We start from the raw sequence: 27,800 nt of genomic DNA, 5'->3' as shown, positions 1-27,800 counted from the left end.
TTGTAAATGGAAGTGTGCTCCATCTGACGTGGTGTTTATCATTCTTCAACCTTTTTGTTTGTCTTTCCTTAAAAAAACAACAGTGACTTGACTTGGAAGAGCCTAATTGGTGTATTCTTTCCATTATCGAGATGTTTAGAAGGACTTATTTGCAACTGTATTGAAGCAAGTCTCATGAAAGACTGGACATTAAATCCTCACCAGAATTAGTTAAAATGGCGTTACTTTCTGGCATTATTGAAGTGGAGTTGCATATTGTTTTCTTTTGTGTGAGTGTGCCCCTGCATGTGCCTAAAACAAAGGAATACGAATGAAATCCAAATTTTATCTGAAGCTTGATCTCTGTTTCTGACTTTCTGCAGACTTCTAATGCATGTACATGTATTCCCATGAATTTAAAAACAAAGTAAATACAATTTTGGTATGGAGTTCTGGTACAATGCCTCCCACACCCCAAAAGAGGGCAGACTTTCTCTTTGATTTTTTTTTTTCCGTGTTACAGTCTTTTTTTTTTTTTTTTTTCTTATTTTTACAAAGGTTGTGGATATTACCAGCAGATTGATAATTTTCAAAACCTTGCTGAGACTATGAATGTTGGTGCTGATTCTGCAGGGTCCCAGAGCTTTTTAATTGCATAAAGAAATCTCCATGGCAACTTTTTCTAGGAGAAGGTACTGTTAGATAGTGAAGTTTTATGGCTGAAGGAGCAAATGTAGGAAAGCATTCCATTTCAGCAAGGAAAGCTGACTGCAGCTGACAGTGTAGCCAGGAGTACTGTGGCTAAGGTGTTGCACCCTTCTGGTGAGGAGTAAGAAGAGCAGATCACCTACTGCCTGTCACCAGTGTTTGTGGCAGTGCAGGCACTCCCAGCACTGATTGCTGGAGAGACACAGTCAGTCCCTTGGGCAGGCAGGGACTGTTTCTGTATATCTGGACATTTGTAATTCAGGAAGGAAAACCAACCAGACAATCCTACTGCAGCGTTTTGCATCATTAAGTTTCTGCCTAAGCTGTGGAGCAGCTTTAAATCAATCCCAAATCTTTGTCAGCGATGGCAAGCGGTGGAAAATACCTTGAGGCAAAGTTGTTTCAGTGGAGCCAAGAATTCATTGTGAAAGCGAGGGCACTCAGTGTCTGTTTGGAATGTGTGATATTCCTGAAGTCCAGTAGGTTTTCTGTGTGCTTTTCCTTCCCAGGAATTGGTTGTGGAGAGCCTTTTGGGAATGGTGCCATGCTGTGTGAATGGAGCCAGCACATGTGTTTGTCTCTGGTGATACAGGAGAGCATTGTACCACTTAGTGCCATTTGTGATCATGGGCATCAGCAGCTGCAGAACACTGGTGATCTTGGCACCAGGCTGTGACTCTCATGACACATGACAGCACTTGCTTCATTGCCCAGATGTCTTGGATCTTTATTATATGCTCTTCAGTTGCAAATATTGTTTAAAAATGAAAATAAGCTAACAAGTAGTTATTGTACTGTCAATATGATGTTTTTAATGGTATGAAGATGAAACTTTTTTTTATTTTATATCATTATAATTGTGTACAAGAGAAGTTGCTTTTCTTGCAGTTAACAGGTTACAGTGATACTGTAACACAACAGTAGTTCATTACAGCACAACTGAAAAATTTATGTGAGGAAACAAACTGTGTCTGTGCTTATTGTCTAGAATCTATCTCAGTTATACAGAATCTCCAGATATACTCATTATAATTCCCAGCGCAGTAGCAATTAACCCTGGATTTAGCTACTTTGTCATATTTGAGGTGTTTGTTACTCTCTGTGGGGTGGTGTTTGTTAAACTTCTGAATGGAACTGACAGTGCTGAGAATGGAGGGTTTATCTGACCCAGACCAGTGTGAGAGTAATAGAAGAAGCTAGTGACTAGAGGATCATAGAGTAGAGGGTTGGGCAGTTCTTACTCATCATCATATGCAGTCTGTATTTCACAGAAAGGTGTTAGGTGTTTGCTTCTGCTAGAACAAGCCTCTGTGGTATGGGCTGCTTAAAAAGTGAAGACTGCAGTATTTACCATCAGCTCTCCCATCACTTTCTGTGCACAGCAGCTACTGCTGCTGCATGCTTAAGATAGTTTGTGTTACTAGGGAAATACAAGGAGTCCTATTTTGATACTCCTTTATGGGCTGTCTTCCTGTGTTGCAATTTGCAAAAGGTAGTAAGTAACCTTTCTTGCAAATTTAGGCTGTTTACATTTTCCTCCTGTCATGGATGCTGTATGGGAATAGATGCCTGGGGCATTTGTAATCCATCATCCATCACCAGATCAGCATGCATCAAACGGCTTGCATTTGGCATGATGCCAACAGAGAAGGTTTTGTATGTTTCTAAACAGTATGCATTGATTAGTGTTTTCAGTTCTAAGAGAGGATTTCTAGGGAGGATGTTTTATTTGATTTTTTGGCATCTTTTTAATTTTCAGCAAAAAAATTTAACAGGTGAGCTGGTATTCCTGAAAGAGCCTATAAATAGGAAAAATAAGAAAAAGGGAGTAATTTGGCATTTATAGATTCTGTCTTTTTTTAGTCTAAAGAGCTTTGTAGGTTGAGAGATAGGTTTTGAGTCTAACAGAACAATATGAGAAGGTACAGAAAGGTAGTTAAAAGAAAATATGTACCTCATACGATAGCCACTCTATTGTGTGGCTATCCTGTGTATATCCAGATATACTGTGTCCTGTGTATATCCAGAAATAAACAATTTTGATTCTAGATGTCAGATGAAAATGGTGGTGAACTAACTGTCTGAGATTTGAGTTCAGAACATTTTTAATGCTAATGATTAGAGATAATGGAGTGGTGTGAATGCAAATCTAAAATGAAGGACTATAATCTGATTAAATGTTTTTTTGTTCCAGTAAGTCCTGGTACTAATTTAAAAAGAACAATGAAGAATATTCAATTCAGTAGATCCTTTAGAGAGCCAGTGCATTTGCCATGTGTTTCAGCAATCATCCTTTATTAAAAAACATAAATAGCATGATTTTTTTCCCAAGACTTCATAGTAAAATCAAATAGAAATTATTTCTTTACCTTTACAGAAAAGCTGGAGCTGTGCTGTCCTCTTCCAGACAGGTTTCTTTCATCACTTCACCTCAGCTGAGAATAATGGGAGAGATTATGCATTATGCTGAAGTGCATGTCATAGCTGGGAAATCTGTAGACCTAAAATGCACAGAACTAGCTTGATCCTGTTTTTTTCCCCAAAACAACAGGTTGTTGCCTATTGGGACTCCTCTAACCAGATGGAGAAAGCTATAGAGATGGTACTTGGCAGTTAAATAAGCTGCTTGGTTTTCCTGCTTCTGTACTGAATAGGATGAACTCTGTGTTCTGATTTAACATTCTAGTTTTGAGTCTGACTTGCAAATCCAGGTGACTGCAGCTTCAGTCAACATTGGCCATTCTGAACAATTTTGATAATTTCTCTCCTGATGTAGTTTTGTGTTCTTTGCCCAACAAGACACTGTCTCATGCGTGCTTGAAAATTGTTCATTTTATTTCCCTTTTACATTCTACACTGTGTCTCCCAGTCATTGGCTTCCTTGTCTTTGAGTACTAATCTGTGAAAGCCCTTTTATTTCCCTTTTAGATTCTACACTGTGTGTCCTGGTCATTGGCTTCCTTGTCTTTGAGTACTAATCTGTGAAAGCCCTTTTATTTCCCTTTTAGATTCTACACTGTGTCACCCAGTCATTGGCTTCCTTGTCTTTGAGTACTAATCTGTGAAAGCCATAGTCCAGATGGACAGTGAAGTGATGGTAACCTGAGGTAAACAGCAGAGGTATGTAAGAGCAATTAGACCTAAGGACTACCCATAGAAAGCTGGACTTCTTTAATGTTAGGGGCATTAACTTGATGTTATTTGACATGACATTTGCTCTTTTTAGAAATTTTTCAACTCCATTTGTCAAAGCTTTGAGATAAAGAAGATGACACATATCTTCTGGAGACAGTACCCAAATAACTTAGGCCAAGTATTGATTAGATTTGTGTATGTGCTTGCCCCAGGTGTGATCTCCTAATCTTGGAAGAAGTCATTTGCTGAAGAGCACAGCTTCTGCAACATACATAGTGATTTTTAAAGGGGTTACAGTATTGACTAACCTCTCAACAGAATTGTTAATTGCCATATGCTGTCGTTTTTAGAAAAGGAAACATATGGTGTACCTGGTTTGCATGTACTCAGAAGATTTCTAGCCAGAATTTTTGCTTGTCATCTTTGTTGAGCTCCATTTGAAAATCCGGAGGGTTTTTTGAGCTTTGAAGTGTGAGAGGATTTGGCTTCTAATGCCTCTGAAGGGGTGGACACCTAAGTGGACAACCTAAGTGCTGCAGGTTAGAAAGACATAAAGACTTAGTAGTTTTTATAGCTGTAATCTCAGATCTTTGTTTGTGTAGGTACAGGGTACTCTGTAGATTAGGATAAGATGTTCAGGAGCATGTAAAACTTGCTTTTATTGTGTTCTACCCTGTCAAACTTTAATTGAAGGAGAGCATTTGCCTGAAACATTTGCTGTTGAATTTCTGCTGGTTTTGCTGTCCTTACAATGAAACATTAAATAACCATAAATACATCTATCGAGAACTTAAGCTAGTTTAAATTGACTACTTTAATACACATTCCTAATGTAGAGGTTCTGTAATAAAAAAGACCAACATGTAAACCTGCAAAGATGTTTGTCAGTTGTGTGTTTGGGAGGTTTCAGAGTAGACCAGCAAAGCTGGTACATGCAACACAAAACAGAGCTGAACTGTGTATATATACATGGCATTGTGTTAATCTATTGGTTTTGTACCATCCTATTTTCTTGCAAGAGACAGTTTGCTTTGTGCTTTATAGGTTGTGAGGATATACTTGACTTGCTTATGAACAGCATCTACCCTATTGGCAGTGGTGATGGAGGGCGAGACCCCTATATGTTGAGTAAGATCCCATGGAAATTCATCAGGGATCTTCATTCAGAAGATTTTGTACCACAAATAAGTTAGTATACACCTGGAAAGTAAGACAGTTTTCTGACATGCATTGGGATAAGAGCACAGAAGTCTAATACTAATTGCACGATTTCCAATTCCGCCAATTCCACAAGTCCACTATTTAGAAAACTTGCCCTTCTATACAAAACATTGTGGGCATAGAATATTGAATATTTTTGCACCAACATGTGCACGTTGAATATTCTTGCACCAACATGTGCAGTTGGATGAGAGTTTGGAGCAATACTTTGTTGCTTCTGCTGGTGAAATCAGAGGCTTTGAAGAAAACAGTTTCAGAATTGAGATAGTAATCTGAGAAAAATGGACGTGAAGCTTCATTTTCTGAATGTAAGTAACTGAGAGCTGCTGGAAACTGCTAGTGCAAGAATGTACTAATTTTTGTTTGTACAAAGGAGAAATCAAAAGGGCAGCAAATCCTACCCAGCATTGGCTCAATACCTTCCTTCAGTAGGTGTTGGTCTAAATAAGTCACAGATTTCCAAAAGAGTATATGCTTGCTCTTTTATACTCTTTGCTTTCACAATTCATTCCAGCACCTTGGAGTCTTCCCAATTGTTCCTGATAATTTTGGTGTGCAACTATGGGGTTGCAACTATGTGGGTAAACTTCCCTTTTGCATGTTTTGAATAGAGAAGTGCAATGTAAATGACAGAATATCTGTATTGGTATCAACTGTCATAATTTCCTGCCTTTCTTTTGGATTGGTTTCAGATGCACATGAGTCAGCACTGTAAAGACTGATATACTGATCTTTAATCCAGGGGAGGTGATAGATCCCCATAGAGAATTTGGTCACTTTATGTTTATAGCTTTCACAAAGTGCCAAGACATTATTAGCATTGACTGTTCTGCAGATTCTATGGCACAACTGAGAGTTCCATTTGGAAAATGTGTTCCCTGCTCTGGACACAGAGAGAGAGAGAGGATCAGTCTCTCTCACCCAAGGAGTCAAAATGGCTTCTTTTTGAAGCTGGAGGTAGCTTTATTGTATCTACTTGTTTGGCAGGCTTTCTCTCTCTCTGTAGTTGGGCTTTTTTTGTGAGGAGATGTGCTTTGCCTATGTTGAATTATTTTGGTCTCTGAGCTCACAGACATGCCTTAATTACTTGTGAGGTATACTGGGGCTTCATACAATTGTTCTTGGTTATGATCAGTAGGGGTATTTTGATTCAGATTGAGGGTTGCATTGTTAATTGCAACAACCTTCTGCTGAGATGAAAAGTGCCTAGAGATTGCTTTTGAGGTATACGAAGTAAATGGTCAGATGCATTAGCTATTTTTTCCCTAAGTTGTGCAAAGGTAGATATCTACCTCCACAAGTTATGGTAAAGATAAAGGCATAGTAGAAGAATTTATTAAAGAATATTCTCTGCATTGGCAGTAGCAGACAAACGGATTTGGCTTGTGGATCTGTAGTGGAAATGAGATGCTCTCATGTATAAGTGTTACAGGGGCTTTGCTGCTCTGTAATTTAGCCTTATCATTTCCCATCTGCACTTTTTAAAAATAGTATTTTTCTCTTCAAGTGGATCTCTTCAAATGCTCTCCTGCTCTCATTTGGAAACTATTTGAGAGACTGTTTTGGCCACAGTCTACCTATTCTGTCTTGCTTTTTGTTTTGTAAAATGAGAATGTTGCCAATGCAGACAATTCCGTCTCTAATTGCTGTTTCATAAGACATGAAGATAAGAATGACATGGGGAGCAGAACATCATTGTGGATGTTGTCATTTTAACATAGAGTGAGATCTCCTTTGCAAGGAGACATAGAGTGGGAAATTCTCCAAAGTTTGGGATTGTATATTTAGAGCTTTGCTGTCACCATCCAATTTTCCCTTTCATAAGGGAAGGCAATCATCCAGTAGGGGAAAAATATGAAGTTTCTTCATTATTTCTATTATATTTGTTATTTTCTTCGAAAGAGAAAATGTCTGGTTTGTGCTCTTTGCATAACTGCAGTCTGGAATCTCCTTTCTTGAAGGTCGTGATTTAGTCCTTGGCTGTTGGTTATGGCAAACAGTTTTGTGGCTTTCTCTGCATGACGACCTATGGATATGGACTAACACTGTAGTTAGTTTCTCTTTTTTCACCTGGTGTGTCATTCTTGATTTCACACTTTTCTGTCTCCAACCATGGTCAATGACTCTTACACACTGAGATCGTGCTGGCATCAGTTAACACCAGCTGTCTATTTTTAATGCTGCCACCTTCTCTCATATTGCCAGCAAAAATGGTAGAAGATACACATACATCTGTGTTTTCTCTCTGTCATCAGGATCACTGAAACAACCTCTCCCACAAACACATACATTTTTACTTAGAGAGTTCCCTATCACTGAGCTGTCACTGGATTCAGAAATTGCTTTTGTGGTTAGATGTGATTTGACATGGAAAACAATCCAACTCTGTGAAATCCTTTGAAAAACTGGAATGGTGCTGTTGTAAAACGATCTGACAATGATATTTTCTTAGTGAGACAGTCTGATAAAACTCTTTAAAAAATTTAAATTCTGTGTAATTAAACTCTAAAGGAAAATTCCACCTTGAATTAGAGGATTGCTGCTCTGGCTTCCATAGTTGCATTTTACTTTTAGCAGTGAGTTGCTTACTGCTGAGCTGGCTGCAGCTGCAGCTCCCAAATATATGAAGCTGTGTTGCTGTGTTTAAATGATGTTTCAGAAATAACAAAGCAAAGCTGTTTTTGAAAAATATGTATGTTGCAACTGGGTTCATCGTGTCCATAGAAGGGTGCAGCTGCTGGCACCGGGCATGAGAATACACGAGACAGGTCTTTGTTTCAGAAAGCTCGAGAATCCATTTATTACCCCTGGGGAGGAGGGGCGGGATGGAGAGGAAAGACTGGGCAAAGGCAGTCAGGGGGTTTTTATAGGGTATCGCAGGGGTGGAGTTAGGGTTCACGTCAAGGGAGGAGTTACTAGCAACACAAGACGGGTAGGATCAAATTCTTGTCTCTTAGGAACAGGGGCATTTGCACATATGTATAATATTTCTTATGTAAAATACTAAATGGTATTGTACCTTTCTCACAAAAGCTCACTGAAAACCAGTCTGCAACTGGAAATATTTACTTGGAGGGTAGGGAGGAATGTCCTGGAGCTGGTTACCTCAGCTATCAGACAACACTTTCTGAATTTCCTGGCCAAGAAATACAAGTAAACTTGCTGTGTCCTGGTGCAGTATGATGATTAACAAACAGCTGCCATGCCTGAACAGTGGACTGAATATGCTCTACATGAATTCATGGTTGTGTTACTCATCCCTTTTCCTTCATTTTTCTTGTCATCGGCCAGGTATTTCTTTTCTTTATATTGAACAGTGTAATTTCTTAATTAGGATGGGAGTTTTTTCAGAGGCCTCACTGAACAGTGATCCAGACGCCTTTCTCCATAGGAACAAGAAATAAAATGTTCAAGCTGTACTTGTGGTTTTACTTGAGCTTCACAGTAATTTAAAAACATGTCCCCACAATACTCACTCTTTGCCTTGCCACCATTTTGTATTGTACTTTGTGTGCTGCTCTGATCTGGATTGGCTGAATGTAGGAAAAATGGCTAAAAAATTTGGTAGTTATTAAATTCCTGTCTGGGAATTAAAAATTCCTCATAATATTAGACATAGTAAGGCTATACAGCTAGAATTTTTGCTGAAACATCACAGTATCTGAGAAGGAAAATAAGAAAGAAATTCCAGGAAAGTCAGTAGCATAGAAAAGTAGGGGTTTTGTTTTAATGTAATTTTAAGGAAAAACTGAGAGGAAATAAATTTTTGAGAGTATTATGTTGCGAGACAGAAGCTTGGATGCTTGCTCTTGTTCCATAATAAAGAGTTGGATTCAGTTATTATTCTGTCCCTTGTGCAATTGTTTACTTTCAAAGTCAGTTCAATTCTCAATGAAAACATAATTTAAGCTCTAATATCTTGAGACTTATGGAGTTAAGATCTTACTATGTCCAGTCCTATTTAATAATGCCATTGTTCTTTGTCCCCGAGTTTGAATTTTGTCTAAATCAAGTAGGATGTCATACCATATAACCATTCAATATATAGTTCTTAGATATGAAGCTTTTCTGTTCTGTGTCTCATTAATAAAAACAGCACTGTCTTATGTAACTCTGTTTTCTATTGTAAAAATTCTGCTTTTTATTCTCCTGTCAAATGTCATGTCCTGTTCTTGGTTAACTGATCTCATCAAAAAAGGTAATGTCTTCCCTGAATGTCAGCTCAGTCAAAACACTGATACTGTATGCAGAGAGAAAGCAGTAAGGAAGGCTACTGGTTACCAAAAGCCTGAGGGTGCTAATATGAAAGTTCATTAGGTGTGTCCCTTTTCCTATCTCTGAGTGCCATGTATTTGTATAAATTCAGGTTAGTAATATAAATGAAGTCATAAAAAATAGCTAGTAATCTGAAAGCTGTCCTTGAGAATATTTTTCTAGTCATACTTATGAACAATTTTGTATAGTTTCTATTAACTGCTTGAGATAAAATGCATTCACTTCTGCTTAGAAGATGTTTGGCAAGGTGTGAAATCAAGAGAGAATCAAAATAAACCCAAATGCTGGTGTGTTGGTGGGTTTTTTTGGTTTGTTTTTCTTTTTTTTTTTGGTTTGGTTTTTTGGTTGGTTTTTTTTTGTTTGTTTTTGTTGTTTTTGGGTTTTTTTGTGTTTTTTTTTTGTTTTGTTTTGTGTTTTTTTTTGTTTGTTTGTTTTTTGTTTTTTTTCTGGGACGTGAATGAGACGTGTCAGCTCACATGGGATTGCTGGTGAGATGTAGAATGATACCTTATCTTGTATCCTACTTTTCTTTCCCTGAGTTATCAGCCAGTGTGTTCATGTGCACTGCTTTAACTGGTGGAGAAAGTACAAGTGATATTGGTTCTTTGCCCTGTCCTCTCAGCTGTAAAGCCTTTGCCCTAAGCCCCTGCACTTCAACAGCAGAAAGAGCTTTTGAAACTGCAGTGGTTGTATCAGCTTTTTCAGCTCTCTGAAGATAAAATGATAAGTATTATTATATGAATAAAGCTTCTCACCACTAGCTCGTGCGGTAAGCTCAGCCTGGGGAAGACAGACAGATGAAGTGATTAGCTATTAAGAATGCTTAGTAAATCTTCAATTATTTTAACTGCTTTAATTTATTTATTTCCGGCTGACTTAATGGGCACTATGACATCATCCTCTTGTATTTTTGTATTCTGAATGTGCTCAGCAGTGTCTCTGGCAGCTGGGCACTAGATTGGGGTGTTACACTGTGGTTAGTTTCTGCTCCCTTCCCCTATGGTCTGTATGTATGCCTAGCCTAGTGCATATCCTTAAGATGACAAGAACCAAAGAGAACAGCAAATAATTTGAGCCTTCTAGAGAAGAAACAAGCATAGAAGCCTGATTTTGAGGCATTGTCTTTCTGCTCCAGCGCTAGTTTGTCCCCTACGATTTGTATCTAAGAACTGTCTGCAGCCTCTTTTTTTAATTGCTCCTAATTTCCTACATCTTTCTGTACTTTGGCCAATATTCATGCTAGTTTCACTCGCCGCTGCCATGTCCTTTAATGTCTTAACTTCCGCCCAAATTGTGCTGTCAAATGGTATCAATCTGTCATACACCCAAGGGATGGATTTCTGTGTTACTGAACGACATTATCTGCAAGTTGTATGTCATTTATTGGATTCTTTCACAGGAGTAGAGAGCATTCTAAGGAGTGATAAAATTGTCTTCTATCGGTTTTGTGTATAATTTGGGTAGAGTCCACAGGATTTACAACCAGAAGATGGATATCTCTCTTCTATAACAAGGAAAAGCTGAAGTACTCACAGACTACTTGGTATCACGTTTCTATCTTTTTCCAAACTCTGGTCCATGCCTGTCATGCCAAATACACTTGCAGACTCATTTAATGTAAATTGGGGCGTGTGCTTCTTCAGGCCACAGAGTTTTCCTAATACTTCTTATCAGTAGCTAACCATTACATGAATCTTCATTATTAAATGTTCAAATGTAACATTATTTTTGTTCTCTTAAACTGAAGAAAACCTCAAACAAATGTGAAACAATTGGAATCTGCTACTCTGTTTAGCTAATTTACTCTATTCCTCTAAGCCACGTATAGCTATCAGACCTACTGTTTGCTTGGACTTTCTCTTTTCCTCATCCTCTGTAAATCCCATTAAATCTCTGTAACCCCTTTAACTCATTCTGGGATTTGCATTCTTTTGGAAGCTTTTACTTAGTAATGTTTATGCCAAGTCATATTCTTTCTCCAGTCCCCATTCATTCCCTTCCCAATACTAGTTCATCTGATAGGCTCATAGCTGTTGGGTTTGTCTAGTTTTGAATTTCAGATTTTATTTTAAAGGAAACAAATTTTCACTATGAGTGAAGCACATAGGAAGCACATAGGATAGAAAAAAAAGTCAAGAGGAGAGACGTGTTAGCTCAAGGATCAGAAAACAGAGTTTTCATAAGAGAGGCCTAAAATTACTTAAGTTGCAATTAAGTCAAATCAGCTACTGGTTTAGTGAGCCGTTGATGTCCTCTTGCTTCAGATTTTCATAGTTTAGCAGCTATCCCAGTTTCAGACACTTAGAATAAACTGGGCATACTCTTCTTTACCCTTGCTCGTTAATGAGACAAAACGCACCAGGAGGGAAAACTGACCATTCCAGGTTCAGTTCCTGAATAAATGACCGGAGGTGTTCTGCCCTTGTGGCCCACTCCCAGAGAGGTTTCTGTAAGTGAAGACTATTTGCAAAGATATAGTGAGAGAATTTTGTACTGCATTTTGCATTGTGCTTGTCTTGTTTTTCTTTCCTAGAAAACTGATAATGACATTCACTTGTGTTCATGGGGGTATATGAAGCCATCTAGTCCAGCTGCTGTACTGTGATTTGGCCAGCATGCTATCTATCTTAGAGAGAGTAATTGTGAAGGTCATCTGGATGTCTTCGTTGTCAGTCATACTCTCCCCGTCAGTAGAATCCACTTGTGGTAAATAGCCATGCATTCAAAGGTGCCTGTGTTCCAGAAGTGACTACTACTTTAGCTGAAAATCTCTGTTGTAGCTTCTTCCTAGGATTATTTTTTTGAAAATATCATCAATGCCTCTTTCCTCACAATTTGCCAAATTACTCCTGCTTGCATCAATATACAGATGTCTAATTTCAATATCCCAGTTTTACCCATTAATTGGACAGATATCTGATGTGAAGTGGTATCTGAAGTTTTGTTACCTTAATTTTGTTTTTTGAACCATGTCTCTTTAGAGCTGTTAGTTAAGTGCAGTGCAAATACCCTGATAGTATTAAAGTAGCTTTCTTCACCTGTTCATCTATCCTCAGCTATATTGTCAAAATTTATACACAAGCCTGTGATTTGGGTTAATTATACATTGTTCAGTTTAATCCAAGAAAATCTTCTCTTTTTAATATTTGAGGGGTTTTTTGCACTGTACATCTGAGGAGTTTTTTATTCTGTTCTTGACTGATACAGCAACAAACCAGACCTTCACAGGATATCTCCATTAGATTGCAAGGTTCTACCAGCCTGCTTAGTTACCGAGGGACCTACCTTTAGTTTGGGACTTCTTGGCTATGAATTATCGTGCTGATAGCCCGCAGAAATTCTGAGCTGTGTAAGAAAGAAAGTGAAAATTGTAAACTACAAAAAAAAGAAAAAAAAAAAATTAACCAACAGCCCTGCAGCATAATCTGCTTCTTGGTTAAACAGCCTTGGACTTTGTGGTGATAATATTACAGCAGACATTCTTGGGAAAAAAATACATATGTTAGATGAGTGTTGTGTTTTGCAGAGACAAGTACAAACCTATTTTGCTTCAAGGAATTTGAATTTGTCTGTGGTACCTTATGATTGTCAAGGTGTGCAGTACAAATACCACTAGCAATTGTTATCAACATACATTATGTTTATAGACCACATCATGAAGACTTAGTGTTTTTACAAGTAGCGATGAAGAGAAAGTGTCTGTTCTACTAAACAAAGAGGCGTGAATGCTCTGAGCTGTAACAGCAATAATAATAAAGTTGGTGCTGTAAAGTGGAAAGTAAGAAAAATCTTTGTATGAAAATCAGTAAGTTTCAGCTGTAGTAACTTTTTGGTGTGGCTTGTTACGATAAAAGAGAAACAGCTGAAGTGTGAAGTCAGGGCTGAATGTCATTAGGAAATATGCCTTTAGTTAGCCCTTAGGATAAAATACCTGACTAATGGTCTTGTTCTCAGTGATGATGCCTTTATATGATTAATTTGGATAATTTTCAATGTTTGCTTCTGATAATTTAGAAATGTTTCTTAGTATTAGGAAGATGTAGATGTGGGACAATAGTGGCAAATCAGAAATAGCCTGATCAGGCTTATTGTGCCAGTAAGTCAGAAACTGTGACAAATAAGCTGCTCATACATTCTCTTGCCAGCATGGTCCTTCATTCTGTTTTCTGAATGAATGAGACTGCCTTGGAAGGGAATAAATATAGAAAGTACCTGAAGTCCTGTTCTAATTTGCAAGGAAAGATGCTGTTGAGTTTTACTTGACTGCTCAGTTGATCAGACACCAAAGTCTCTGGTGAATTTAGAATTGCAAACAAAACTCCTTCTGTTAGTTTATGCAAAAACGTTTGTTGGGCTCCCACTTCTAGTTAGAGTGTTTTTAGACCCTTATTGGACCTGCTATATTCCTTAGACCGTATATGACAATTTCCACAGCAGAACAGTCCTGGTTATTGTATCTTGCCGTAATCCTGACATACTAATCTGTCTGACATGCTAAGAAAAATAGAACCTTCTCTCAGTAATTCTACATTTTCTTTCCTATCTCCAATGTAAGAAAATAGAAAACTGTCCTGCTGTGATGGGAATTTGGGATGACTTTTTGTTGGTTGGAGATTACAGCAGGACCTATTAAGTTGTAGGCTTTGTTCTGTTAATACTGAACTGTTCTAGTGCTCTGGAGATAAAGATCTCTAATACCAGTCAAGGATTTTGTCTATCAGGTATATGGAATGTAATTGTGTAGCTTTTCAGCTGAAATTGTGGACAACTGTTAATCCAAATAGCATTCAAGTCCATGGTATCCATTTGCAGCAGTACGCTTTCACATTTAAGAACTTGGGGCACTGTTAGTAGTAATATTTGCAAATGAAAGCTGCATTGCTTGCTGTTCCAATCTCCTTTGGGCCAATGTTAGATACTTTGCAATTTGTTTACTGTGCTGATGGCCAGACATAGAACTGATGCACCTGATATAGGTGAACTTGGGCTCCCAAGAGCAAACTGAGGATTTCAAACTTCAGTTCAGAATCTCCCATTACATAGTAGCCACATGTGGAGAGACTTATTAAGGAGGGGGAAGTGATGGGAAGCTTCCTAAAATTCTTCTGAGTATGTTCATTCTGTCTATCCCAAGTGCAGGCATAGATACAGGAGGCTATCAGTATTGTACCATGAACATAGTTTCTGCCACTGAAGGATGATGCATTATAGTAATTCTGTTTGTTGTAAGAAGCAGAGTTTAAAATAGAATGGTATGTAAGAATGTATCCTTTCTAAACATAAAGGTTTCTTTGTGTCATAATGAAGTATAGGGCTTTAAATTTTTTTATTATTAATGTCCCTCATATATTTCCTTCTTTTCCTTGAAGTGGTGTCATGGTTTGACACTGGCGCAATGCCAGCGCCCCCATGAAAATGCATCTTCCCCAAATAAATGCTGTGAGATGTTATCAGGAACAGAGCAGAGCAGGCCCAAGCTTAATAACAAAAGGAAAAAACTTTATTAAACTACTACTACTACAGAAAAACACATAAACTAAATCCAGGATGAAGACCTTTTAAAACACCCCTCCTCCTCCCAATTTCCAAAAACACCCACCATGAAACATCACCTGGGATTCCTGATCAAATTACCACCCTTCAGATAATCAATACTCAAACTATCAAGGGAGAGAGAAGTCTTTCTTGCACCACAGACCCCCCAGGAAACACAGTTGCCACCCTGTATTTCCCTGTCACACTTGGCAACCGCCCGGAAAAGATCTGCCAGTGTGACACTCTCCATTCCATGTCACAGTGCTCTCACCACCGTGCATGGACAGACTGCTCATAGGGCTCCTTTAAGGATGCTTTGCCATGGACCCAAAGATACAACAGTTCAGCTCCTCATCTTGGGACTACCGTCCTCCCCGCATTTTCCCCTGGGGCCGAGGGTCCACGAACAGGAATCATCTTCTTCCCAAAGACAGAGGGTATCACCATTCCCTCCTCAGCTTCCTTCGGTTCTTGCCATTCCTGTGCTGTTTGAAGCTGAAACAGGTCTCCTTGGGTCACCACTGCATCCCCCTAAAATGCAGTCTCTGTTGCAGGAGATTTTGGTTCAGTCCATGGCTAACAAGAAAAGTCCAGCCAGAAGCTACTTCATCATCTCCTCCCACCTAAATATTTCCTCTTCTAACATCTCAGGTCCCGGACTATCTCTCTTCCACTACAAATCAAGGAGTAATATTTTACAAAGCCCTCATTTCCTGGAAAGGGTTAAAAGTTCAGACTCCCCGGGACGGCTGATATCTCGGTCCGGCGTTCCGTGTCCCATGCTGGACATCACCCCCCCCTTCTCCTTCTCCTCTGTCGGCAGATTTCCAGGTGCCGCCAGGCTCTCTGTCTCTTTCCCTCTTGGGGCGGGGTGGGGGGAACAAAGGCATCTCTGCTTCTCTCCACCCTTCCATCCACAGGAGCTGGCTCGGTTCCAGACCCTCAGCCCCTCGCCTACCTGGACGAGGCCGCGTGGCTTCCCCTCCCCCACCCAGCCTAAGGCTGGGCAGGGGAGAGTCTGCACTCTCTGACGACCGGAACCAAAAGAGGCAGTTCCCCTGGGAGTTCTTGCTTTTAACCCCCTGTGTTCTCAGAGGCGTGTCCATACTTTCAGTGGTCACTCCAGGTGCCAATATCCAAACCTGACCACTGATTGGTTTGACCCAACTTCCTGGAAAAAATTCACTTCCATGTCAAACCACAACAAGTGGCCAAACTTATGACACCTAGTTTTGTAAAATCCTTTTTTCCCCCATCTTCCCTTGTTTGTTGCTATTTTCCCTTTTGTCTTATTTTCTGGTCAGTTTTAATTTTCATTCTGATGCCTTGATTTTTAAATATTTTTTTCAACATACAGTTTTTTATCTTTCTATGATAACTCTCTGGAATGCTAAACCTAAGACATAAATGTTAAGAACTGAGTGATCACCCTTGGCATACTTAATTGTAGACAAGTTGTTTGAACTTGTAACACTTGGAAAATGAAAGTGAATATATTTGGTTTGTTATTCCCATGGAAACGAGATATTTATAATGAGCTTTTATAAACAAGCTACAAATATACACAAAGAAGCTGATTCTTTGTAGCAGTTGCTTAATAAAAAGGAATTAGTTTATTTGGGGGGTTATAGCTTGGGGTTTTTTTCCTAAGTTCATGTGGTCTGAAAAGCTGGTATAAGGAAGGGATTTCCTGAATGTGAGCAGGGCATTAAAAATGGTGAAAATAAGCTGGGGGTATGACAGCCTTGTGTGTTACGCTGTGTTCATAGTATTATAATTTTTCCTACAGTTTGAGTTGGAGAGAGGCTTTTACATGTCATCTAGGTAAACACCGTCACCTTGCCCGTCTCCCAGTGAGCAGGGACATATTGCATGATACCGGGTTACTCATAGCCCCATCCAACCTGACCAGGGGTGGGCCATCTATCATTTTTCCGGACAACCTCTTGCAGTGCTTCACCACCCTCCTAAAAATGACTTCCTTATATCTAGTCTCTATCTGCCCTATTTAATTTACAGCTATTACCTTGTCCTATCACAACAGCTCTGCTAAAAAACCTTCCTCCATCCTTCCTTGTAAGCCTCCTAAAAGCTGCAGTAAGATCTGTAGCCATGTCTCCACCAGATTGAACAACCCCAACTCTCCCAGCTTGTCTTCATGGCAGAGCTGTTCCTTCTCTCTGATCAGCTCTGTGGCCCTCCTCTGGACTCACTCCAACAGGTCAATGTCTTTCCTGTGCAGGGACCCTAGAGCTGGATGCAGTGCTCCAAGTGGGCTCTCACCACAACAGAGTAGAGAGGCAGAATCCCCTCCCACATCCTGCTCAGGTGCTGCTTTTGGTGCAGCCCAGGATACAGTTGTTGGCTTTCTGGGCTGGGAGTGCATGTTGCTGGCTCATGTCCAATTTTCCATCCAATAGTACTCATAAATCATTATCCCTACGGTGTTTTTGTGGACCTGGATTGGACAGAGTGTAAATCAAGGTTTGTTGAAAGACTTTTCTTTTCCTCTCTCTTTTCTACTTCAGTCAGTGGTCTCCTATATGTTCAACCCATGACTATACAGACAGAGGAGAGGGGACCATGCTGTTCTAGTTAGTAATCATGATGACAGCACTTGCTCAGAGCTCTTCAAGACCTGTCTCTAGAGGGAGGACAGGATTGCTGATTGATAATTTAGATGCTGCTTGATAATTTAGATGCTGGTACATGACATACATATACCATACCTCACATACCAAAAGTGCAAGAACATGTTGTGTTCCTTGGGTTTTCCACAAGACTTGACATATGTTGCAGCTGTAGAGTTTTGGACATAATTATGATGCTTTACAAGTGGATTTGATAATATTGTAATCGATGGGGGAGCAAGAGGGGATATTTTTGGAGTGCAGAAAAAGATAATAAATTTCAAAATTAAAGCTGTTTTATTTAGGAAACTTGGGCTATAGTTGCAAAAATTCCTTCACTCCCAATCCTATTTCTAACATAACTCCAATTAATGTTGTTTGCTGGTAAAGAATATCAGCTATGATGCACATTTGTTTCTCTTTCGGGGCTTAGCTGCAATAGTACATTGGTCATATATGTGTCCAGTTTGTGGTTTTACCTTAAGCTAAAAGGGAAAAATCCACGCATTTCCTTGCCCCATGTAATTGATAGGGAAGAGATGAAATGTGAAAGGTAGGTATACCTGTTTCTTAGACCAAATGTTCTTCGTTCCTCTTGGCAGCCATATTTATGTATTTTTCCTTTTAATTCGTGCAAAAAAGTTATGCTCTTCTATTTAATAAGTGTACAACCAGAAATTCTTCATGTGTTAATAAAACCCTGAGATCAGTTCATTTGTTTAGAGCGTGGCGCTAATAGCAACAAGGCCATGGATTTGACTACTTAAGGGTTGAACTCGATGATCCTTGTGGGTCTGTTCCAGCTCAGAATATTCTATGAAAAATAAACAAGTCAACATGAATTTCTGCTGGATTTGCTGAAAGTGATCATTCTCTTTCCTGTTGCAATGATCCTGACTCATGATCCAAGCTAAACCTATGTGCTACAGAAAACTGCTTTTGGCAAGGCCTGAATGCTAGGTTTGGCATGAATCTGTAGAGAATTTAGGGCCTTAGGGTGTTGTTATGCTGAAGCCTTGCAGTGATTGCCAGTGCTTTCTTTTTCTAAATGAGAGGCAAAACAAAATGAAGTCTTGATCTCTTGTGCTACTTAAAAGTTCTTGGACATGTTTCATCAGAAGAGGGATGTTAATCCTATGAATGAGAATCCTGGAGAAATTCCAGGTAGTTAATTGCAGTTTATTCCACCTGTCTTTCTGAGTAATGAAGTGCTGGATTATATTCTTTATTTCTACTGTCATGATGTTCTTTTACCAGCTAATTCTGTGAGATACTCCAGCACATGCTTTACTTAAAGCAGACAAGTAGTTGCAAACAGCAATGTTTGGTTAAAAAACACATAGAGTTTATTTTGTGGGTGATACATATGTTGGGCTGCATTGAAAATAAAGAATGCTAGTAATGAACAATTACGTAAAGGGTTCCCTTAGTGTTGAATTTTGTTGTGAATAACAGGTTTCTCTTTGTTTTAAAAGCCTGGGATAAAATTTCATTTTTGTTTAGTTAATTAAGTAGGAGTCACTTTCTAACTGTTGGTTGTTAAACCAGAAATTTCATTTCCCCTTTTCATTAGTGGAGGCGTCCCCCAGCTGAGAGGGATTTGACCACTGAAGGTACCTAAAAGAAGATCAAAGATAAATCCATGATGTATAGCTGAATTGCTCTTCACAATAGTCTTTTTGACGCTTGAATTAAAGTCAGATTTCTGTGTACTTCTTTTCTAGCCCAAGATTTCTATTGCTGGTGCATACTTTCTCTATCCTAGCATCTATTGTTTATTCCTATGTAAACAGCTGTCTCCGTTGAAAGGACTGTTCTGGGTTGTGTGGTGCTGCTTGGTTATTTTTTCCCCTGATTTGCTTGAAATGTTCTCTAAATTGGTATAAAAATAAATGCTCAAGCAGCACACAAAACTTATGTAGTAGCATGTTTCCCAGCAACATGGACTTTTATATATTACTTTAACTTTGAGAGTTTTGTAATGTAAACATTTTCTGCTTTTGAAGATAGTACTATTTAAGATTCTATCAGCATAAGTATCAAAACATCTTTTTGAAAATGGCTCTATTTGATCTGCTAAACTTTATTTCATATTATATGGCTAAATTTTGGGGTGTAAATTCTTATTCTAAAGATCAGAGAATCTGTAGTTTACTAATACAAGAAAAGATGTGGTTTGTGTCTGCTGTAATTTTTAACAACTAAAAATAATGGTGAGTAAACTCACTAATGCTGTTGCTTCATACCTGAATTTTGAAATGAGGAACACTAAAACTAGGTTAATATTAGGGAATTGAGCGGAACAGTGCATACTCTGCAACATTATCTCCTGGCTAAACTGAATATTTTAAAATGCTAGAAAACAGATATGCATTAACCTCCTTTTGGTTAAACATATCACTGTAGTGAATGCTTTGTAAGAGTTCTATCAACTGATACCTTTGGTGTGATGGACCAAAAAAGATCTGCAGGAATGACAGTATATACTGGTGTTTGTAAAGTGTGAATTTCCAATTCATCAGAATTTGCACCACACACTTGTACAGCAAAATTTAAGAGTTTACCAGGCTACTATATTGTGTTTTCTATGTACCTTTAAATGTCTTTTGAAGATGATGGTCTACAAAGGAAAACAGGTGTTGAATTTAAATGTGTTATTTAAAAACTTGTCAGTCTCCAATTGAGGAGGAATTTCAAGTTTTTAATTGCTTTTCAATAGTTTGCTCTACACAATAGCAGAATAATTCTTAATATATTTGTGAATATATTAATAGTGACTTATAAATAATATGATAACAAGTTACTCAAAGAGGAATAAAAAGTAGTAAATAAAAAGACTTGCTTAAGATGCTTCAGATCTTGTCTTATACATACAGGCATTATAAGTGAATCAACCAAATGAGACTGTATTTAATTTGATGAACTGCAGGCATTTTGACAGTAGGCCCAGTCACTTTATTTCCTTTTTATTTCTGAATATTCATCAAGGGAAGTCTATGAAGTGCTATCCTACTGATGTACATATAAAAATAAAGTGATATTCCTGGGATATGTTTTATTTTACACCATAAATGGGCTGCATGGGTCTTCCTGTTCTGTTGCAATTTTCTGTTGTTCAGTGTGGTAAACTGAAACCATTCTGCTATTCTTGAAATGCTTTTTGTGCTCTCTTGTAATTTCTTTCAATTGCTGTGTGTTTCAACAGGGGAAAGTCTGTAAGAACTATTACTTTTGAGCAGTTTAAGGAAGCTCTTCAAGAACTCTCCAAGAAGCGATTTAAAGGCAAAAGTGATGAGGAAGCCCTTCAAGAAATGTATAAGTTAATTGAAGGAAAAGGCCCGGGTTTAACTGGAGTAACGGTATGTTACTGGTCTAATGGACAGATTGTTTCTACCTGTCCTTGTTCTACTGCAGTGTTGCTATGTTCACCACTTTCCCTCTAAGATCCACAAATCCAATTTCTCTGTGAGCCCAAAGGTAGCAATTGCTAAGCTGAATGGGAGCAAAGACTATGCAACAACTGAGTATTGCACTACTGTGTGTTCTTGTGCGGCACTGTCATTGCTCGTTCTAGGAATTGTACTACCACATACTAGCACCTCAGGAATATCCTGAGCTCTTGTGTATGCTTAGAACAATGAAATGTTCATGAAGAGTGGTGTATCAAAATCAAAAAGAGTATAATGACATTAGAGCCTCAATAAAAAGTTGTAATATGTTTTGTGAAATACCAAAAAGCAAAGGCATCTTAAAATACATTTAATTACACCATGTGAATCCCAGAACACTGGAAATCTGGGAATAATTATCATGTGGTCTGGTCTTTGTTTCTTGCTTGTTCCAAGTCTGTCTGAGCTATAATGTTCTTTCTTTTTAATTTTAAAATACTGGTATTAAGCTTTGTATGTGAAAAGGGAGCTATAAAGCATTAGCTTGGTTGTCCTTTTAGATGCCCAAGCTAGGCAAGCTTTTATGCAGTATTTTAGGAGATACTGGAGTGTTTACCATCACCTTGAATAGTTCTCAGTTCATCTGCTTAAAATTTGTGATCCTCCTGAATTTTGCCTGTAAAGCTGTGAATGAAAATACAATCTATTCAGAAACTGCTTCTTTACAAATGATCAGTGTAAATATCAAGTGGAAAGATCTCTTTTGAGTTATAAAATCCTGCAAAAAGCTGACTTATTTTATTTAATTACTCTTCTACTCTCATTTAAAATAAGTGGTAATTTTGATAGAGACTTAAAATTTGAACCTTCCTTTTTGTTCTTCATTTACCTTAATAAACTTGAATAACTTCTTCATCTGTTCAGGGATTCTTTCTTCAAATTGTGTACATTCTTCTAGGCCTCACTCCTGATTCCATTTTTGGCATTTCAGCAGGCAGACATTGAAATGAGCGGTGTCTGCTGCTAAGGGAGTAGTCTCTTTCTGTGTGGGGCGCATGGATGAGAGAGCTTTGCAGATGCAAAGTAGTATCGTATAGGTTCAGCAGAGGTATATGAGTGTGCCAGCAACAGGGGGAAAAGAGTGGTGGGGGAATATGAGCCAAAGATGTGAGGCTTGACTGTTCAATATGTGCCATTCTGGGGAGAGTTGAAGAAGTTAAGAAAGGGGAATCAGAACATCTTCTTCTGCTACCTGGAAAAGTAAAGGGCAGGAGGCAGAGCTTAAAAAGGAGGGAAATTGCAGGCTGGGAGTGTGTGTATGTAAAACCAAATTTCATGTTTGTTTTCTCATGTGATTTTAGTTCCTGGATGGTAAAAAAGACCCACAAACTTAGCAATTAAAAACATTAAAATAAATAAATGAATACATGGCCACTCTCCTCTGTCCTGCAAACCTGGAGTGAAGATATGAATTCTCTATACAAGCTGTTAATGCTTTGTTTACTTTGGGAAGTCAGTATTGTGGAAATTTTAAATTGTGCTGCTTTCTGTATGGTTAGATAAAGTTACATTAAGTTTTTCTTAAAAGTTCTAAGGTAAGTTAGTCATGCTATGTAGAGTGTGCCCTGCTCTGTAAAACTCTACTATACCTCATGTAGATTTGGTTCAGACAGAAAACTTTATGTGACTACTGCCTACTGACACATTACTCTAAACATGTTAGGGAAGGAGTTGAAAGCATGGTTAAGTGAAGCTTGTGAATAAGAATACTTCAGCAGCATGTGTGGAATTTTGTGTCTTAGCTTTTTCTCATGTTCTGTACTGGGTATTCTGGGGAAGTAGGTGGCAGAGGCAGTATGTGTGGACTAAATGGCAGCCTGGGGAAAGCACTCCTTCAGCAGGACAGTTGGAAAGTTTACCTTCACATCAGACAATGAGGATTTTAGTATATGTTGGGATAGAAGTGATAGAAGATTTTTTATCGTCTTCTGTTTATTTTTTCTTCTCCTTCAGAATGTTGCAGAATTACAAAAATCCCTGCTTGTTGTTGATGTGGTTGAGAAGGCTCAGCAGACAGACATTGAAACCTAGTGAATTTTAGGCTGCTTTCTAATCTGGGAACAGAACATGTATGATTGACTTTGTCATACAGGAAGAAAAACATGGGAAAGTGATAAGGGTTAATGAAGCCAGTGGCTTTATTAGCTCACTTGATGGTGATCTCTCAATAGAATATACAGTGCAGGTCACTTTGACAGCTTGTAAACAGAGATGTAAATTAAGTCTATGGCTTTTAATTTATCCTCATTCCTACACAAAGGTTACAAAGAGTAAAACATTTTCTTTCTTTTCCTGTACCAAGAGCTATGTGCCATAACAATGCTGAATGCATTTTTACACTTCCTAGGGAACACATCCTTGCTTTGGTTTTTGCTTGCTGTTAAAACTAGTTGAACTTTAGTGTATATTCATGAGGGTCCTTGACATAGAAATGCAGAACAATTTCAAGTGCAAGGAATCTGGGATGATCTCGTTCAAACCTTCTGCTCACAAGAGGGCTAACTTAAAGCCAGATCAGGTTGTTCAGGGTTCAATCCAGTGAGATTCACGGTGAGAGGAGTATGGGTGGCAGGGCAGTACAGCAGCAACAGCACTTTAAAAGCTGGATGCTGGGTGCTCAAGGAGATGTTGATGTGGGCAAGATCATATTCTCAACAAAATGTACCTGTTGGAGCAAGGGCAAGGAAGCCAGAGTGCAGTCCACAGAGTGTGGTAAATGAGACAAAATAGTTGTTGCAGCAGAAGGGCAAAGGGGGCTAGGAATTCCACTTTAGACTATGTGGATCTGCTTGAAGAATACACAGTGGTAGTGGGAAAAAGCCGCAGCACATGGACTTCCATTAAGATGTAGAAGTCTGCAGAACTGCCATTAGCATATCAGAGTTCTTGGCTCTATTAGGAGGAAGTCTTATATCCACCTTGAATGCTTCAGAGAGCTCCTGTGTCTTCTCAGAGGTCAGGGCGGTGGTGGCCACTCTTGTGGGAGATGTGCTGTGGCTGAGGTCCTGAGATTCCAGATGGTGGGAGAAGATGAAGAGGAGACTGATGTGGTATTTGTGGAAAACCCAAGCTACACAAGGTGAGGAAGGAGTGACAGCTGGAGACCAAGTGGACAGAGACTATTGAGATAAAAAAGGCTGAAATCTTGTGGCTTTGGGCAACAAAAAGTCACAGATCTGCTCCACCTGCAGTTGTTCAATTTCAGAATACATATAGTATCCTAAGCACTCGTGGGGATCAACAAGACCTGTTAGAAGTCAGCTGAGCCTGAATTTAGAGTTCACACAAAAAGGGGAAAATGAGTGATAATGTTGACCAGCACTATCTGACACTGTGGGGACAGACAGGTTCTTTTAAGAATCCTTGGTTGAATGAGAGCTGGACACAGATCTGTAGTTATATCAGGCCTTAGCATGAGCTGTGTCTTAGTGAAAATATGGAAAGGACTTGAGTGAACAGTTACAGAAGATTTTGCCATCCCAAATATCTCATGTGTTATTACACTTCCCTGTTCTGTAATGGATGACACTATACTCTGACAACAGTGCTGTACCATGAGTCAGGAGTATGGGTACCAGTCACAGAAAATTACTGGAGATTTTTCTCATGGATGATCAAGGCATGACTTGCGGCATTCTGGTGTTTCTCCCGGGTCCGGAGCAGCTGCCGTGCCCGGCGGGGCACCGCGGCTCCTCCGGTCCCGGTCTCGCCGCTGCTCCCGGGCTCCGTGGCTCTGGGAAGGTGGGTCGGCCACTTCTACCGCCGTGCGGGAGGGACCTTGATAAAGGGGGAGAAGGAAGGACCAAATTCCCCACGGCAGGAACTGAGAGCATTTTATTGATGTGCTCCCGATTCCTGAGTTGGACAATATGGCCGCACGGCCCAGGCCTCGTGGGAGTTTTATGGAGGGAGGAGCGGGGTGTGTCACGTGGTCTGGGGAAGCCAATAGGGACGCAGTAGGGGATGGCACCAGGACCTGGGGCAGTCCCAGGGCGGTCCCGGCCACGGGGGAACCAATAGGGGCATGGCAGGGGCGGTGCCAGGGCCCTGGGCACTCCCGGGGCTGTGGGGCTGTGGTGTGGAAGGCAGGAGCCAATGGGGAAGTGGCAGGGGCGGCACCGGGGGCCCGGGGCAGCCCCGGCCACGGGGGAGAGATAACAGTAGGAAAGGACCCACAGGAGGGATGGGAGCCAGGCCACATGGTCAGGCAGCTCGGGAACCGGGTACTGCAAGGGGGGGAAAACCGGGGGATACATGGGGGTACACAGGATTTGCTAAGACACATCAGAACCCCAACCTAAACCCAAAGTCTGGGATGCAGACATCTATTTTCTGATGTCACCTGATGTCTGAGGAGTTTTATTGCTTGGTAGGTGCCAGGATCTGGGATTGTTGCAGATGCACAACCAAGATTTGTCCAGCTTCCTCACATGGACCCGTTCTTCCTGTTTCTTTTCCTTGTGGGTACCCAGAGTACTGCTCTGGAAGTAACCTGGTGCATATAAAGAGGAACTGCAGAGGTTTAGGGATGAGGGTGATGGGTAAGGAGCTGAGATCTTGTCTTGCCAATCCCGAGAGGAAGAAAGATTGTGTAGAAGTAGACTGTATGGGTTCTGTTGAAGATGGGGTTTTGGCTTCTAGAACCAGAGAAATGAGGACAACTCAGCAGGGATGGAATAAATCTAACAAAGTGGAACAAGAGTATTTTTACACACTAAGCTTACTGATCTGCTGAGGAGACTATTAGACTGGGTATGGAAGGTTGCCGTAACCTGAAGATGAAAGATCATAAGGGGCAGCGCAGATATGTTGAGGTGACAAGCCTGACAAGCCTTTGCCCTTCTGTAAATGCAACAGGACATGGGGTCTGTCTCTAACGCCTGCACACAAAAGCATATAGTATGGGGAAAGCAGGGCAAATTAGATGCAGAGATGTGATTCACTGGGATTGTGCAGGTGTGTTAACACAGCTCTTCTGACTGGAGTGCTGCACTGGATAAATAGAGACTCTTCAGGAAATACATGAAAAAAATGAGGAAGAGGGATTGTAGTCTATGTAAAGGCTTATGTTAACAGCATCTAGCTTTGGACCAAGTCTCATTAAAGACTAGTTGTAACAGTAAATTGAAGAAGGATTCAGCAACACCCTCACTGAAAAAAAAAAAAGGCTTTGTAATATATTTCCCTTTCTGTTTTGTCTTCACCACCAACAAGAATGAAAAACTCCTCAGAGAAGTGTTGGCACACTGTTTTTGTGGAAGGTCATATTAATCAGGCTGCTAGATCCCATGAGTTGGGATCATGTAGTAACTTGGACTGTTGAAATGCTGGAGAACTGGAGTTAAGGGGCTGATCTTAGAGAGGAGGAAAGGAAGGGGTCTCTTGTAACTGCCAAAAAACACCTGATTTGCCCTTATGGCTGGACTTTACATGGACTTCTCTTGATGGAGCTAGACCTGGGTCAGGCAGATTGGACAGATTAATGTGAACTTGTTGCTCTAAGTGGTGTCATATATAAGGCACCTTTTTGTTGTCTTGTCTCTAGCTCTTACTCACTTTCTAGTAAGTGAGAAAGTTTAGGTATTGTATATAGTCTTTTTTTTTTCCTATTTTTACAAAGGTTGTGGTTATTTCCAGCAGATTGATAATTTTCAAAACCTTGCTGAGACTATGAATGTTGGTGCCGATTCTGCAGGGTCCCAGAGCTTTTTAATTGCATAAAGAAATCTCCATGGCAACTTTTTCTAGGAGAAGGTACTGTTAGATAGTGAAGTTTTATAGCTGAAGGAGCAAATGTAGGAAAGCATTCCATTTCAGCAAGGAAAGCTGACTGCAGCTGACAGTGTAGCCAGGAGTACTGTGGCTAAGGTGTTGCACCCTTCTGGTGAGGAGTAAGAAGAGCAGCTCACCTACTGCCTGTCACCAGTGTTTGTGGCAGTGCAGGCACTCCCAGCACTGATTGCTGGAGAGACACAGTCAGTCCCTTGGGCAGGCAGGGACTGTTTCTGTACTATCTGGACATTTGTAATTCAGGAAGGAAAACCAACCAGACAATCCTACTGCAGCGTTTTGCATCATTAAGTTTCTGCCTAAGCTGTGGAGCAGCTTTAAATCAATCCCAAATCTTTGTCAGCGATGGCAAGCGGTGGAAAATACCTTGAAGCAAAGTTGTTTCAGTGGAGCCAAGAATTCATTGTGAAAGCGAGGGCACTCGGTGTCTGTTTGGAATGTGTGATATTCCTGAAGTCCAGTAGGTTTTCTGTGTGCTTTTCCTTCCCAGGAATTGGTTGTGGAGAGCCTTTTGGGAATGGTGCCATGCTGTGTGCAGAGCTGCCCAGCACAAAGGTCCTGCAAGGTTGCCAGGGGCTGTGGTGCTGCAGGAGTGATCCCTGTGCAGCTTCAGGAGTGTGGTGCTGCACTGCCCTGCTCATGGAGCCCTTTGCACTGTGCTGGGTGCAAAGGTTATGTGACATTTGCTTGGGTTTTGAACTGTGAGCTTTGAGGAAGGGATGGTCATGTGTGGTGACAGAAAATGAGGAACACTACCTTGGCAGCACTGAAATGTCTTTCCTTTTCTTTGCCTCTACTTTGTTCTGGAGGGAAAAGTCCTGCAAGTGTGGGAAATCTTCCAGTCTCACACTGTTACCTTATTTTCATCATTGTGGCTTCACTAGCTTCATGTAATGCTTCTAGCCTTTTGACACAAGAGTTGATTATATGGGATCTTTTGAGTCCATAGAATTCATACAGTTTTCCTGCTGCAAACAAGCCAAGCCACTGCAGCTTCAGAGCTTTCACTTCATATATTTTTCCTTGGCAAGCTGCTATATACTTCTGTACTAGAGTAGACAAAATGCATGTTCTTGAC

The 27,800-nt window shown here is 39.9% G+C and overlaps 1 protein-coding gene across 4 annotated transcripts in view; it reads left to right on the top strand.

The window, feature by feature from the left end:
- The window catches only part of TPPP (tubulin polymerization promoting protein), a 73,935-nt gene that overhangs the window by 23,156 nt on the left and 22,979 nt on the right, over positions 1–27,800 (top strand). For all 4 annotated transcript variants that reach the window (XM_053972827.1, XM_053972818.1, XM_053972838.1 and 1 more), the window contains exon 3: positions 20,689–20,842. In XM_053972827.1, coding sequence (XP_053828802.1) covers positions 20,689–20,842 — 154 coding nt within the window. The remainder of the gene's footprint in view (positions 1–20,688; positions 20,843–27,800) is intronic.

The sequence above is a fragment of the Vidua macroura genome, chromosome 1 (genome assembly GCF_024509145.1).
Source record: "Vidua macroura isolate BioBank_ID:100142 chromosome 1, ASM2450914v1, whole genome shotgun sequence".
Lineage (NCBI taxonomy): Eukaryota > Metazoa > Chordata > Aves > Passeriformes > Viduidae > Vidua > Vidua macroura.
This window is presented reverse-complemented; position numbering and strand designations above follow the sequence as displayed.